The sequence below is a fragment of the Gymnoscopelus microlampas genome (genome assembly GCF_963454915.1).
Source record: "Gymnoscopelus microlampas genome assembly, chromosome: 4".
Lineage (NCBI taxonomy): Eukaryota > Metazoa > Chordata > Actinopteri > Myctophiformes > Myctophidae > Gymnoscopelus > Gymnoscopelus microlampas.
Genome location: NC_139941.1, coordinates 37,929,273 through 37,946,808, shown reverse-complemented (window position 1 = coordinate 37,946,808; position 17,536 = coordinate 37,929,273). Strand labels below are relative to the sequence as shown.

The following is a 17,536-nucleotide window of genomic DNA, read 5'->3' as shown; positions in this document are numbered from 1 at the left end:
AACTTGTATCGGGTTGTCTATTATAAACATTTGCAACCAACATGAAGACCCTGTAATGCTCAGTGTCTCCAAACAAATAACAATCCCCCCTGGGAAATCCATACAGAACTTTACAGACATATTCACTCCTACAGTAGTTTTCTTAGCAATGACACCAGTCCACTCCACAGATTTCATGATATCTCCTTGCACGTGTACTGACAGATGTGTACTATGCAAAATATGATACAGTTTTCTCCATATATTTGAAGATGTCGTGTGATGAAATTATGAATAACAATTGAGAAATTTAAAATGTAAAACAGCTCTCTCTGATAAGAACAAATTGTCTTCCGTAGAGTTTCTCAAAAAGAATGAATTAACCACATGGACTCCCTATTCTGGGGCAAACATTCGCCGGAAAAAAGCAGATCTATAACCTCACATGTCATATTGCAATATGTTGTGAGCTTGTAGATTTGGTGTAGAGGGAAAAAAGGATGCGGTCTAGTATAGACCCCTGGGGCACTCCAGTTAATAAATATATAGGGTTTGTGGTTAAGTAAGTGGTTAAGCCTTGTCCACTTGTCAGCTTGAGTGAGGCTATGTAATTAACTTACTTAAGAGACAAGTGAAATGGTCAGTGCAAAAGAAAAAACATTGGCTCGCTAACAGCATTCAGCCACAGAGTGTTACAGCTGACCAAAGAAGGAACTGGCTGGTGGCGGCAGCTCATATAGCTGCTGTGATCCAATGTTTTATTATTTAGTCACACAGAGTCATTGTTAATACTTTTCATTGGTTCAGTATTTATAAAAACCCACAGACACTTTACCACTTTGAAACCTTTTTTTTCACACAAAAGCGAATATAGCGATCTACAGGCTCACAACGTCTCACATCTCGAGGCATTGTGAGCTTGTAGAATGTAGATCATCTATTTCTGCTACTTTCGCGTGACACTCTTGTACGACGACGGAGGGCATTCATTTACGTAAAGAAAACATGAAAAGTTGAAATATGGAGATACAAGGTTTCTGCGCAACAGCGACGATTATGTTCTCCATAGCACCCCCACAGATTTCTGAGGTAAAAAAAAAGTATTTGCTTTATAATCGTTCTTCCTCAATGTACTGGATTGAGTCTCACAAATCTGCTTAATCTTTCTTCTTGTAGTAGAGGTTAAAGTACTAAATCACAGGGAGGCCAGTCAGGCCACTGACTTTCTGTGCTGTACAGCTGAGCTGGGATATCTCATGTCTTATGGTTTGCACAGCTGACCACAAATTGTGTTACAAATAAACCATTAGCAATGCTCTGCACAGCTTAAGACAGGGACTGGTATGTGAAGGTGAATTTGAAAGCAACAGAATAAGCTGTTACTAGCTCTGTTACTGTGTTGATCCTGGGAAATTCTGAGAATTTCAGTAGTCAGGATACCCAATTCATCCAATAAGGAGAGAGAAAAAATCGGAACTGGAACCCTATAAAATTGAAGCTGATAAATAAGTTCTCTCTCCTGATAGGACAAAATTGGCAACAAACCTGATCATCTGTTTACTTAAGAGCTTGTGAGATGGGAAGACCCTTGTTACTGAACAAACACTCATGACAAACATGATTACTGTCAGAATATAGAGTGATACTGTAACTTGTTTAACAAAAATCTTTTTCAACTTTCATTGAATCTATTGGATTTAATCTAATGTAATATAGGGTGCGTTCGGATATATAGCACTGAGCGCACTGGCCAGTACAAACTAATACGTGAGTGCACTCCCGGTGCACATTTCCGAACGCACCCATAATCTATTATTTAATCTACAGTACAATATATTCCAGTCCAACGGTACTGTCCTCCGTCATTCTTCTGAGAATTATGGCAATTGGTTGTATACTGTCAATTATCAGGAATAAAAAGGAAAAAGTATCTTGTTGGAGCGAACAATGGAAATAAGGTGCTGTCCAACCTGCAGTATTGCAGTCATGGTTCCTTGACCGTGGTGACTGTAATTAAACTTTAGTAATCGTTACACCATATTACAATTTGGAGGTAAAATAGTGTGACCGTGTGTCTGCACGTGTGTGAGTGTGAGTGTGAGTGTGAGTGTGTGTGTGTGGCCATTGTTGTGCTTACAGGTGTTTGAAGCTGTGTATGTGTGTGTGACAGAAATTATTGTGAAGTGTTAAAGGACAACTTTGGTTTTTTACAACCAAGGTTTATATTTTAGCTTGTAATTAAAGTAAATAAATGATGAGTGTATTTTTTTTTTTCATTTACTGCTTTCTAAAGTTTTAGCATTTTTTGCGATATTTTTTACAGTGGGCAGGGGCATTCTGTCCGGTGGCTAAATATGCCTTTTTTACACAATAAGAAAGGTCCGGCTGTCTGAGATGGCCAGATGTGAGTTATTGGGGGCTAGAAGAGCTACTGTAAATAATAATAAAGAAAACGCCGGGTTAATGTGTTAAAAAAATACATATTTAGCCACCGGACAGAATGCCCCCGCCCACTGTGAAAACACTGTAAAAAAAGATTGTGAAAATTGCTAAAACTATAGAAAGCAGTACATTTAAATTTTTTAACACTCATCTTTTATTTACTTTAATTACAATCTAAAACATAAACATTGGTTGTAAAAAAACAAAGTTGTCCTTTAATATATTTATGGACTAGGAATTTTAATATACATTCTTGGTGGGTGGCCTGGGAATAAAGGTTGTAACTCTTTCTATTGTGTGTGAAGTGAGTGTGTGTGTGTGTGTGTGTGTGTGTGTGTGTGTGTGTGTGTGTGTGTGTGTGTGTGTGTGTGTGTGTGTGTGTGTGTGTGTGTGTGTGTGTGTGTGTGTGTGTGTGTGTGTGTGTGTGTGTGTGTGTGTGTGTGGGGGTGTGTGTGTGTGTGTGTGTGTGTGTGTGTGTGTGTGTGTGTGTGTGTGTGTGTGTGTGCCAAATGTCCCCACAACTGTATAGTAGAATTTGAGAAATAGACATTTGAGAGGACAATTTTCCCGGTCCTCACAAGATAAATGGTTGTTTTATGCGTGGCAGTGTTAAGGCTATTGCTCACTGTATGGCTTCAGCACAAAAAGCAACCCTCAACTCCTCCCCCCTCGGTCTGGGTGTGATTAGAGCCAATACATGCTGGAGCGACCTGCACTCACAGAGAAGAGAGAGAGAGAGCGGGGGCAGAGAGAGGGACAGAGAGAGGGACAGAGCGAGAGAGAGAGAGAGAGAGAGAGAGAGAGAGAGAGAGACAGAGAGAGAGAGAGAGAGAGAGAGAGAGAGAGAGAGAGAGAGCAAAAGGGGGAGTGGGTAGCCACTTGGTGCACTCTGGTGGTTCTTGCAACAACGTCACTGTTGCTTGTGCTCCCACAGTGGCATCGCTACCATTCAACATTCAGTGGAAAGCTTAATCCCAATGGACATATTCAACTGGACATGGTTAAAATTTCTTTACAAAACTTTTTAATTCCTCATGGATTTATTGAAACAACACCACATCTATAAACTAATATTGGTTTCCTGTTGATGTGGACATTGGTGGATACAACTTTTTCTTGTTGAAAACAACAAAAACCTAAAACATGTTGCTTTTGCATACACCAGTGGGAAGGAACCTCTTAAAATGCTTCTCTTGATTTTTGGAAACATAAGAAAAGGCCACCCAGGGACCATTGGTGGTGTCTGAACACTATGCAAGTGGGGCTCCAAGGCTGTGTGAAATATGTAAGCAATTTCAACGATATACATCAGCAGCATTTGTAGAGAGAAAATATTCCACAATATTCCACAGACTTCTTGAGTTTGGACAAAATGATAAAAAAATGCTTCTAAGAAAGGCACTTAATTTTGTCAAAGTCAGCATCTAGAAACTTGACTTAATGTAACCGAGTTGAATGTAATATCTGTGTCCACTGGTGGAAGATGGACAATAATTTGAGTGTTACGGCTTCCGATTGGGTCAACAGTACCTTAGAGGCCACCAACAAGACAGGGCCCTATCACGACGCGGCTGGATCATGGATTATGGTCCTATTTGCTGTTATCATAATGACTATTGTAGTGGGCAACCTGCTTGTCATCATATCTATTGCACGCACCTCACAACTGCAAACCATGACCAACATCTTTATCATGTCTCTGGCCTGTGCAGACCTTATCATGGGGGTCTTAGTTGTGCCCCTGGGGGCCACCATTGTGGTGACAGGCAACTGGCTGCTCAGTGACACAGCCTGCGAGCTTTGGACTTCTGTGGACGTCTTGTGTGTCACGGCAAGCATAGAGACGCTCTGCGTAATAGCAGTGGACCGCTACATAGCCATCACAAGGCCACTCAGACACAAGGTACTTATCAATAAGTGCCGTGCCAGGCTAATAGTTTGTGTGGTGTGGATTGTGTCTGCCCTAATCTCCTTTGTACCAATCATGAACCAGTACTGGCGTGCAGCGGATAACCTAGAGGCAATTGAATGCTATCAGGACCCTACTTGTTGTGACTTTGTGACCAACAGGACCTTTGCCATCATATCGTCTGTGGTGTCTTTTTACATCCCTTTGCTCATAATGATATTTGTTTACGCCAAAGTCTTTCTAATAGCATCACGGCAGGTACAGCTTATAGATAAGAACCGGATACGTTTCCAGAATGAGTATCCATCAACACAGATGCAGCCCGGACACCACATCACCAACATGCTGCCCACAGCCTGTGTGGGCTCCGGCAGCCCGACCCGTAGGAAAAACTCTAAGCGGCGATCATCACGCCTACTGGTTGTCAAGGAGCACAAAGCCCTCAAGACATTGGGCATCATCATGGGCACCTTCACCCTGTGTTGGCTGCCTTTCTTTGTTGCCAACATAATCAACGTGTTCGACAGAAGTATCCCCCCCGGTGAGATATTCCGCCTGCTCAATTGGCTGGGCTACATCAACTCTGGACTCAATCCTATCATCTACTGCAGGAGCCCAGAGTTCCGCACTGCTTTCAAGAACCTGCTGGGCTGCCCCTGGATGTCTACCCCACGGCTCAACACCTTTTATAAGGAGCTACGGATTCGCTGCCCCTGCTTTCTGTGGCAGGCTGAGTCAGGCACAGCCGGCTGTTTCCAGAAGACTCCCACTGCCACGGTCGATGGGAACGACAGCCTGGGCAGCAGTCAGGGCAGCAACAAAAGTGAGGCACCTTCCCCAGGACCTCCCCATTCCAATGGCAGCACACAATTCAGTGACTTATCAGAGCCAGAAATGGAATTGTAAGTTTCCTTGTCTACATCAATCTCTCAATACTCACTTGATTCATTTACCTTGATTGATGCACAACTGTTTAATATATTTGTTTTATCTTCAGTTTCTATAAATTAATAAATTAAATAAAAAAATATTTTTAGAAACATAAAGAGAATAGTCATTATTACTGCAATATTTTATATGAAATACTACGGACTATGCGGTAGAAAACGTGTGTCAAGAAAGCAGCAAGCACAATTATTTTAGGTGTATAGACAATATGCCTACTGCATGTTAACATAAAAGATACTGCTTTTATACATAATACATACATGCTTGCATTTATGAATTGCATGCATGAATTAAATCCTTAAAAGATGTATTTATACATCCCTATATACATATAACTATATATTAGTTTTAAATTACAAACTCACTTATAAACTCTGACAAGAAGAAATGTGAGGTGTTAGTCTAACAGTCCATGTGTTCAGCCTCAGATTAGTATATCTAATTGCTTTGATAAGTTTGCCGGGCCAAAATATTACATCAGTGCTGTGAACTGACAATTTTGTACTTTACAATTATGATACACCATTAACAATCATCTTAAGAGTTAAAATAAACAAACCTCTGCTGAATCAAGAGGCATAACACAAACGATATACATTAATAGAGTTGTAGTGGTCTCTCATAGACTTCCCATAATATTCCAACAGACTTCTTGAGTGATTGAGTTTGGACAAATCCATAAAATAAAAAAAAGCTTCTTAGAAAGGCACTTTATTTTGTCTTAATCAAAGTCAGCATCTAAAAACTTGACTTAATGTCACCGAGTTAAATGTGATAACTATGTCCACTGGACATATAATTTGAGTTCATTAGACTTAAGAGTTAAAAGAATCAAACCTCTGCTAAATCAAGAGACATAACACAAACTCTAGTTAAGTCAGCTCATGTGCACATGCTGATATGAAATGAAACAAAAACAGAAAGTTCATGTTCGCTCCAATTACACCATCTACAGCAGAATCATATATTCATTTGGATGCATCAATGGCATGATGATTCACTGATGCAGCATTACTGTACACAAGTACAACTATAACAAGATGCTACGTCTGTACACATGTTTAATGTACCATGGCACATTTAATTAATTTGACTGGAATTGAGTCTAATTACATGGGTGACTTACTGTTTCAGATTATCAACTAGTATGCACTATAATTAAGCTGGAGTATAATGAGGCTGAGGTAGAGAGAGAACAGGAATGATTTACAGTTCTGATATTTTACAACAAATGGAGGGTTGTAGTGTTGTCACTTATTTTAAGTCACTCTTGATAAGAGTTGCAGCTTAATGCTAAAATATGATGGAGAAATGTAATTAGGATATAGTGGATAATTGCCATTTGTCAGGAACATTAACAAAAAAAGAGAGAAGTAAGATTTCTACCAGGCAAGTGTGAATGATTAAAGAGCTAGGTAATGTACTGTATAGCAACAAACCATCATCCCCAAACCATACATCAGAAAATGAAAATGTATTTCACAACATGCAGTGTTACTGTATGTGACAATTTTAAAGTAGGAAGAGACGATCCACTTTTTAATGTTAATGTTCCTGACAAATGACAATTATCCACTGAAAGAAAGGACCCCATACCTTCGCAAACCTACTGGAGGAGCCATTCAATGAGAATCTTATCTTTTCTACTTTTAGACAATACAAGATGTCTCTTATCCAATGAGTGTGAGAGGGGAAGTAGGTGATTTCCAATTAATTAGAATGAGTTCCAATTTAGAGAGCGAGGACAGTGAGGGGAAAACCCCAAACAGCGCACCTAAAGTCAGGGACATTTTAAGAACTAGAGCCTCACATCTAGAGTTCAGGCCGCTACGCGGCCCTCACACCTACGACGCACTGCCGATCCAACCAATATGCCCATATATGGAAATCTCTGTATCTGTCAGTCCTTGTCCCTTTTATGCCCATATATGTAGATCCCTGATGTCATCAGTAAATGCCTATGGGCATTCCCCCTTTTGTGCCCATACTGTATATGGAGCTGACTGATTTGTTTGCACCTACTGCTACAGTATGACGACACATTGGGCCTCATTCACTAAGCTGGTCGTACATTTCCGACATTAATACAGTGCAAAGGGTTGTGTATATTGCATAAGGCAATTCTGATGTGCAATTCATGAAAGGGGGTGCAGAGCCTTGATCTGTGCGGATCCTAGGTCTATCTCATTTTTGCCAGACCCAATCCGCCGATATCCGATAATGTTTGATCAGAGCTTTATTGATTACTGAGGAGAAATCCGTCCTTTGGATGAACATATCCTATCCACTGTCCTACAGTACATTGGAAATAGACACAGCTAGATCAGATGGTGTCACCATCTGATGTGGAGTCTCACCATCATGGTGAGACTTCTTAATCATGTGATGTGGTCAATATTATAAATGAATAGCTTATCATTGGATTTGGCTTTAAAGTCCAATACGCGAAACTGTGGCCACACTTTCAGAAATGGCAAACGCGCAGAGGGACCTAATAATTCAGCTCTAAATGCGTCAACTGAAAATGAATGAAAATCAGTTGAATTTGCATCATGTCTATAATATGCATCCAAGCAACAGATCGTTTGAGATCTTTTTTTCTTTTCTATGTAATGACAAATGTTGGGCACATAAATATTTTATTTGAGGTTTGGCACTATTGTAATTGTAAAGCTTAGTGAATGAGGCCCATTGAGGTTAGACAACACACACCATATTTGGGCGTAGCTGCATTGGGAAATCCTTTGTGGTCATAGTGACATGAGCGTGATGACGTGGTCCACCCGCCTGCCGGCAGTCCGGTCCTCCCATTAGCCAATTTTAATATAGGACATATCGATTTTCTTTTAGTCCAAAACTCCTCAATAGAAAGCACTTGTTGCATAGCTTGCTGCACATGTCCACTGAATAAAATGAATAATACATATTTGGATATATTCCGAACAGATCCTGAGATTACAATAGATTGAGCAGGAAAATAAATACTTATACTGAAACATTGGCTGCTGTTAGAATATTAGAAAGGAACTAAACATAACCCAAAACCGAGTCTCTGCCTTCCACTCAGTGATTCAATAAACATATGTGGTAGATCATTTGATGAGAGCAGATCAACCAATAGATTCTGCTATGCATAACGTTACCTGCAATCAATCTTTGCATGCAGATGATGAACATTAAATTACTAACAGATGTCCATAGGTTTCTCATAATGCTTTATTATGCTAATAATTGCAAGAACTTACAGCCATTAGCCAAAGTGTAAAAAAATGTTCCAGCAGAGCGCATACAAGGTTTAAAATATCCTTCCAAATGAGTGTGGCTCAAGGAGATTCTGCCTCTGTCAGGGGCCTCTCTCTACACCCTGTCCAACACCTCTTGTAGCTGATAAATCTTTATCACTGAGGCACAAGACTTCCCCCATAAATAGAGGGGCTGTTTACAGACTAACAACCAATAAGAATGGCCACGCTAGCATGTTTCAGCTACGGTTGGGAGGGACAGCTTAGAATTCTCATTGCTATTCTAATATATAGCTGAACAAAATTACAGCAGTCTGGCATAATTTCTGGATGTAGTTATGATGATTATGATGATGGCAAAACAGACACAGGGAGGTGTCAAGATTATGTTGTGCAAACAAACTTGTGATACTTTTATTATCATTGTTAATCTAAATCAATTTAGGGGGTGGTTAGAAATCCTGTACTGTGAAATATTCTAACTTTTGACATTTTAAACTCCATTTTAAACCAAGTTTATGGTTAAGTTTATATACTGTAAAGGATACTTCATTCGGCTATTTACTGCACTATACTATGCATTGCCATTACATGCTGCCATCCGTCCCTGTGGGACTTTACAAATGTAATCAATTGTACAGTAATGTGGGAGACATTTAGGAGCATATAAAAGTATTCCTTAAAAGGAGCCCAGTGAGTGGTGCTGTAGATCACACTGAGGGGCAAGCTCAATGGACTCATGCTGTGCTTTGAACCAGATTACAAAAATGTAAGGGGGATCAGAAGTTCAAGAGAGATGGTAGCCTCAGACTCAGACTTGGACATGGCTTTGACAGGAGAAGTCTAACAAATGTACTGTGTATGACATGGCATGTGCTCCCTGTTAACAGGCAGCCCCGGCAAACGTATGACTCAGGTATCTGTGCTGCGTGTGAGTGGCTGGTAAACTGGTTTGCCCTCTGATCGGATGCTATTGCCCCATTATGGGAAATCTGTGAGAAAGAAATCTATTTCCGCACACAAAGGCAACAACAGTAGTGTTGAGGGAGGGACAATGACATAGCAGAGCAGTAGGAGAAACATATCCATTGATCTGAGGAAAAGAGCAGGGTAGTGTAAGAAAAGAAAACCTGATAGGATTGTTTGAAAAGTTAGGTATGGAAACTTTGAAGCGAATGATCACCTGGAGATAGTGACCAACACAGGGGTGAGGTGCTGTATAGCTATTATAAACAGACGACTTGTTTACAGTTAAATACATGCATGTTCTTGCCCACATCAATGTGCACGTCAGTGTCACGCAAGCACCATACAGCATACAGTATGCACGTTTTATTTTTGTACTTTATTTCAATAGTAGTAGTAATAATCTTGTTACAAGTAAGACGCGCAAACGCGGGAAGCGAACACAGCTGGAAAATAACAATAAGAAGAATGTTTTGGGGCAAACTGTTCTCAAACTAAGGCGTTTTCAACTTGCCATCCGGCCTGAAATATGCACAAATGACATGGAATTCTTAGATATCCCAATAGATGAACTCGTGTAGATGCTTGTAGATGTAGAGTGTAATTAGTCACCCAGGGGCACAGGCGAATTTCAGCCACACTGTAGCGCATGCAGGCAATGAGAGCGTGAGTCACATGGGGGCAGCCAATGAGAGCGTGAGTCACATGGGGGCGCGGCTGCACACATACTGCACACACACAGAGACACACAGACAGCACGGTTTCATAGTAGGCTCCACTTGCGCGGAGCGCCTCCTTCCGCTGCGTTCGCAATAACAGTGTTCCTAATTAATACTCTGATTAAGATGTTCAGAATGAACAAGTCAGAATTAAGTAATAAGAAAAAGTTTTCAGTTCATTAAAATGGCATTGTAATGTTCTTTTTAAAATGATTTCTTCTATATTTAAGAAAGCTTGGTTGTGCTTCCAACATTCCTAGGTTTTCTCATGCATGTTGGCCTGAAGTGTGACAGCTGCTGCCGGATTACTTCTCATGAGGGCAACGGGGGCATATAGCTATAGTTTTAACCATTGACCTGTTTTGGGGGCAAAGATGGAGGGTGTTATGACAGTTGTATGTGGCTGAGAAGACTAACACAGAGCTAATCTTATCTCAACAGACAGCAAAGTAGTTTATTTGGTGAGGAGAGAACGGAGACAATATGGCAATAGCTGCTAAACAAAAAGGAACGCTTTCTGTTGAATTCAGTCTATTTGCCATAGTAGTCCTACTGTACATGCACGTCGCCACTGTAATGTCTTGCATGGTCAAACAGGTTATGGCCTAAATGGCATTTGGACTGGAATTTAGAATGTAGACTAGAAGTCTAGAAGTCTAGAAATCTTTATCAGATTACTATTAGACAGAACTTGGATTTGTTCTTAGCATGTACAATAACATGTAAGACTGAGGAAGGCTTTCATCCCTGTATATCACTAGATGCCAAAAAAGAAAATCCAGGAAGTTCCATTGAGAGCAGAAATCTCTTTTACAAGAGAGGCCTGGCCACGGTAGCAGCCATATAAAAACGCAACACAAATCGCACACACACTAAAATAGAACAGAGGACTCTAGACCCATATCACAAAAGGCAGATAAACAACAGCTTGAGAGCAGGGAATGTACTGCGAGTCTGTGCAGATATGAATGCAGGACTATAGTACCATCAAGGTAGCATGTTTTTACATACTACATCTGTGTGCTTGCATTACAGTGTAAGCATAAGGGTAGGAGACATATGACACTTGGGAATATTTACAATGTGTCACTGATGCTGTCTAACTGGGAAAACGAGGTCCACATAAAATTATGTCGGCATTAAATGTATACTGTAACAACAATCTTAAGCTACTGTTTCTTTGTTTTCAACTTGGACATATCAAACAAGCACAAATATCCAATGAAGATTACAGCAGGTGGCATAGACTGCGAATCAGGGCTAATCACTGTATAGCTTTAAAGGAGCACCACTGATCAGGACTGGATTACTTATAAGGCAAGTGCCCTGGTGCACCGGTCAGTGAGGGGGCACCAAATGATTAAGACAAGTAGTATTTTAAAAATATTTGTCATATTTTCTCAATATTACTTATTGAGATACAAACAGGTACAACAAGGTACAATTAACCATTGATACTATACTGTATCTTATATTGAAATATATTAAAAAAGCAAAACGTAACATCCAGATTTGAATGGCCAACAAATGTCATGAAAAATGTCACTACTAGTACTAGATTTTCGGCCTGAAGGTGTCTGAACATCTAATATATACATAATATGCGGGTTTTTATGTGTATGTATACATTTATATTATAAATGTATACATACACATAAAAAAAAACTATATTATTATATATTACAGGGAAATTGGCATTCCAGGGAAATTGGAAAAAGAGCGCTTGTTTTTACCACCCACCCAGGCAATTCTGTATAACCAACACTAGAGGGCAATGAATGCAAGCGTGTGAATGAATGAATGCAAAACTATCCAGTGTCCACGACGACACACATGTGTGCGTGTGTGCGTGTGCATGTGTGCGCATGCACACGCATGTGTGTCCTTTGTGTTTACTTCTGTCGTCATGATGAGGTCATGGATCATAGGTGTCCAGTGGACTTTGACTCCATGGGCATTTGACAGATCTAAACATATGTGCATTTCACACGGTTCATGTTGTGTCTGACATCAGTGCATGTTGATCTCCATATATGTGCATTGGACACGATATAACTGCATTTAACTGGTACTATGTAGCCACACCACAGAGGTGTGGTGTGCTTCAGTGACAGACAGACAGACGGACAAAGAGAGCGAGACAGACAGACAGACAGAGATAATTGCAATCATGGTTTTTGCATGTATTCTCCATACAGGCCGTTTATGAAGAAAATGATTATATTTAGCATGAAGTGTTTCATAGCGATGTGAGTTGCATTCAGATTTGAGCAGGAGTGTACGCCGGTCCAATATGGTATTTGTATGCCCATGTCTATCTATGGTATCATGTGTGGTGAGCCTGTACTTTAGCTATAAGTTCATGTAGACCTAAGTAAAGGTTGTTTATAGTAAATTTCATTTTCTTACGTGTAAGTGGGAGGAAGGGGGCACTTCAAGTGAGGTCACCCTGGGGCACTGCGCCTGTTGCTGATGTGTTGTAACTAATTACGTGAGCACTTGTACGGCTCTGGTGTTGTGATTAGCAGTGAAATCGCCTAATGTGTCTCAACTCTGACAGAGGATTGATATTTTCAGAGAAAATATGTAATGTATACACACAGGCAAAGGAATATTATGGCACAGCATAATATTTCACCTCATGAAGTATGAACTATGCGATCAAGAATAACCAAAGAGATTACATGAAGTATGAACTATGGGTTACATGAGGAATAACTAAGACGTGATGCAGATGTAAGACAGATGTGGGTGGGGATGGGGGGAGAGAGAGAGAGAGAGCTTGCGAGAGCAAGAGCCAGAGAGGGAGATGATGGAAAATGTCTATATGAATCCTGAAGTAAAAGTGTCTCACTACAGTCGTCACCACTGGGTCATTATTCCAAGTGGTCTTGTAAATATTTCTACACACATTACATGATAACACCATGCAGTACTCAACCAGCAATGGTGATTAATGACAATTGAGTGATGGCTCAAAGCTAAATACTGTGTAGACCACCATGTGGATTAAGGTGTAAAAAATTAATCAATGGCTCTTGGGAGTCATGGATACGAACCTGCGCTCATGGCTAGCCCCTAATTCTTTGTTAAAAGAATCAGTTAGGACACCGTGTTTACAATCCAAGCAGCTCGTGTTTATAATGCAACCAACAGTGTTTTACAGGAAGACCCAGTCCAATGGTATAATTATGCCATTGCAAGTAATATAATTCCATTTCCCCACATACTACTCTCCCTTTTATTAATCATCACTGGACATTTTGTAATCACTGTGGGAGATTTTGTGGAAGTAACAGCTTACAGTAGGTATGCAACACAATGTATATAAAGCCATGTATGGATCTGGGTTCATTGTAGTGCTTTTAGTGCTGCTTATACTGCTTGAAATATACCTGTGTAGAGGGACCCTACAGGGTCCAGTCATCTGTGACAGGAAGTTGATCTGGTGACAGTTGAATGCTGCACATTTCAACAGCTTGTGATTGACAAGATTTGCATTTCAGGGAATAATAGCTACACCAAATCAGTGTGGGAAATCAACACTCTTTGAAAAGTGAGGTGGTGCATAGTTCCATTTAATCCTAAACCTGCCGATATACAGGCCTAATAGGTTACAGTGCTGCGGCGGGCAAATCGTTAGGCACTCATTAGGCTGCCTAATGTTTTGATGTAATCACGTGGGGGCCTTTACAGTGCAGGCTCTCCTTGCATGGGTACAGTTTTGTCAATGTAACTGAGAGTGTAACAATGGATGCTGTTGTGTCGCCCTCTAAGTGCTTTTTCTCTGAAATATGCCATCAGAGCCACTTACTGAACTCTGCATGCTAACGTCATCCATATGTGCCTTTACCTGGCTGAGGAAGCATGAAATGAGGACCAGGAAAAAAACAGGACAGTAATGACGCGTGGGAGAGCTCCATCACTCCCTCTCAAAGGCGGTATCCAATCCTTTAGAATCAAGGCCAGGGCGTTGAACAAACACTTCAGTATGAGACTCATCCACATGGATGAGATTTTCATTGATAAAAAAAAGCACTTGTTACCAAGACGACGATGACGATAGGATAATGGTCCCAAATAAGGACGCGACGCCAGTGACGTCGCCCTAAGATCATACGACACCATATCTTATCTATAAATACAGCGGCCAGTGAGGACGGTCAGTGACCTGCTGTACTATAACGACCTGAAGAATACTTGGAGACTTGAGATAGAACTATTCCTAGTGGAGTTACTCCTAGAAGACCTAGTTCTCATAATATCTCATAGCTGGTTGAGCCGTCCGTCTCAGCCCCAAACCAAGCCACATTGCTTGCGACAGTCACAGGAGCCAGCAGCGCCTACAGAATAATACAGTCCTTTATACCATATTGAAGCAGTAACAGAGTCCTCTGTTACAGCACTAAAGCGACATGTTCCACTTCATTAAAACAGCAGCCAAAATCAATTTTGGGGTTAAAATAAACGATTAAAGTGTATAGTTCTCTAATACTGTACAACTAAATCTAATGGGAGATTATACGTTTCAACAAGGGACAGCATCTGTGTCATTTTAGATGTTGCTCTCTCTCTCTCTCTCTCATATATATATATATATATATATATATATATATATATATATATATATATATATATATATATATATATATATAGTGCACCTTATGCGTGCCTATTGTATAATTATCAAAGCAACTTGAAGTTTTAGAATAAAAAAGGAGAGTTTAAAAGGAATTAAATCATGCTGCCGTTATATATATTTTGTCTCCTCAATCAATGACCAATGTCACAACGCTTTGACAGAGCCACAGAAAGAAAATACACATGCCTGACTTATGGACTCAATTTATTTGGATGTACTTAAGTACGTCTCAGGTTTAAAGTATAATGTAATCCAACCCCTCAAGTGTGCGTGTGAAAATCAACAAGCAACCAAAAAGAAAAAAACGAATTCTAAAAAAAGAACATTATTCCAAAGAGCTGTTGCCGGTTTTCTTGAAATTTCTCTACATTAATTGAATGTATACTTTTGCTCATAAGGTCTGTGTCATGACACGAGCAAACACATCTCAGTTGGTTCTTTTTATATTCTGTTTTCTAGAGAAGGTTGAACTCTGCTGTACACTTAAATAGTGAACATTTTGTCAAAGACACGTATCTTTCCGTTTCTACCTAGTCTCTACACAGTCACAATGCACCATGCATTGTGAGCTTTTAGATCGGCTATTTTTGACATGGGACACCATCATACGACTAACTATGAATCAGTCATTATTCCTACAAAGCAGCAGCAGTCATGACTGTGGAGAGTTTGTCTTCCTGTTTAGACATGTACTGTACAGCAGCGGTGATAGCATCAGAATTCAGGGTATTTTGACAGAAAGTAAAAAAATAGTAATGCTAAATTGGCACTAAGGATAATAAATATGACATTATTTAGACAAAAATATTAGATAAGAAAAATAAGGAAAGGTAGGAAAACAGACAATTCGTCAGTGCGTTATCAATATTCTAAAAGGTAAATTTAACAAAAACAAATTCTTATTGTCATGGAGCACACGTATCTGACCCAAATGCCTGAGGGTGTGACTAGTACAGACAAAGTTACTTCAAACCGTAACCAGACAGCACATTCTTGTCCAGCAACAGTATGTCAGAATTAGATCCAACAGGGTTATGTCAAATTGTGTGAACTAGAAGCTCGGCCCTGCTGTGAGGCCTGTTTTAGTTATTTTAGCTGTCCATAAAGACAACTTGGCATAACATATAAAGATGAATGATATTGAGTAGCTCAGCTGCAAAATTCATTTTCTAGATGAAAAATGTGTTACCAATGTAGGGAAAAGCTAGTTTCTATTTATTCATTTTACTATTATTATTTGCAAGGTGAGTTTAAAAACTTTTCAGCACTAAATATATTCAGAAAACAAGAAGTGTTATCATTCAGAGAAGTCACTTTTATTATTTATCCATCATTATGATCCTTCATGACATAAATGCTTTCCTTTTTTATCAAAAGAAATGTAGAACGCCAATATATTTTCTATGTTCAGTTTCACTTTGCAGGAAAAGGAGGGGTGAGACATAAAGATGGGAGATCAAATGTCAAGCTACTGAAATGAATGAGACCCAACAGTTACTGACATTGCTGGAACGGTTGGGACCACAACAGCACTGAGGACAACGCAACAGGATGGCAGTCACTCACACTGGCCCCTCTGGTGAGGGGTGGTTAAGTGAAGCTAACCCTAAGAGGAGAAGTGCACTGGACAGACTGCAGAGCCGCACACTGCACAGTGACTACATTGAAACCTCACAGAATGGAGACCATGAAACAATGAAAAGATTGTTACAACTCAGCACTTGACTGACATTTTGACATGAAAGCGGAACTTTTCTCTGTGCCAGCCACATACTGTGCACCAAAGAAACAACATTCTCTACTCCTGAACAAGGAGGCACTTCTGTAAAGTTTGAATCCATTCCAATGATCCCTTGGGCACAACGTATGTGACCTTTAGTTTGAAAGTGACAGTGTGATATAGTTATGGATAATATTGAGTAAATTATCTATTTATGATATATATATAAGATATCTGTAATAAACTTTTTGTTTAAATACAGGTCTAAATGTTCTACAAAAGCTGTTTCCATTGTTATGTAGAGGAACAGGCACAGACACCTGCAGTCAGTGTAAAGGGGTCTGTGTCATAATCAGCATGTTTAGGTGTGGTGTCCATGTGTTTGAGGGGAAACTGTCTATTAGTTATCTCACTCAAACCCCCAAGATTATGTTAAAGCAACACCACTTGAACTGAGAAATAAAATTGTGTAAAAAAATAAGGAAAAGAGAAAAAAGGGTTAATAAACATAAATGTCCCAGGTGTGTTCTGCATGCAAAGTCATAATGGTCAATAATTGATGCATAGTTACTCATAGTGCTCAACAATGTCATACTTTAACTACTGATATGATTCTACCTTACACATTAAAATACTCAAGTGTTCATTTATTATATTATATAGTAATGAATAAATAGAACCATTATAATAATATACAGTAATCTATTTGTACATTCTCAGAGTTAACACTGAGACTTTTACTGTGTAACAAGTGTATGAACATGTCAAGACTTTTGGTGCTATGGTTGTATTATGGAGCAGGCAGTGTGTGGGGTAAATGGCATATGGTCTGCATTTCTATTAAAGTGAATCCTCATACTTGCTGGCTTATACGGGTCCATTTGGTTCCATTTGTACACTCTGAGGTACAAATGGATAAATTAACACTGAGGCTTTTACTGTGTAAGGGAGAATGAGATCCAAATCTGA

General features: G+C 39.7%; 1 protein-coding gene across 1 annotated transcript; it reads left to right on the top strand.

Moving 5' to 3' along the window:
- Positions 1 to 3,196: 3,196 nt before the first annotated feature.
- adrb3a (adrenoceptor beta 3a) lies at positions 3,197 to 17,425 on the top strand. Its single transcript, XM_084054268.1, has 2 exons — positions 3,197 to 5,232; positions 16,259 to 17,425. Exons 1-2 carry the CDS (start codon positions 3,905 to 3,907, stop codon positions 16,284 to 16,286), a joined length of 1,356 nt encoding a protein of 451 aa, XP_083910394.1. The 5' UTR covers positions 3,197 to 3,904; the 3' UTR covers positions 16,287 to 17,425.
- The last annotated feature ends 111 nt before the right edge of the window (positions 17,426 to 17,536 follow it).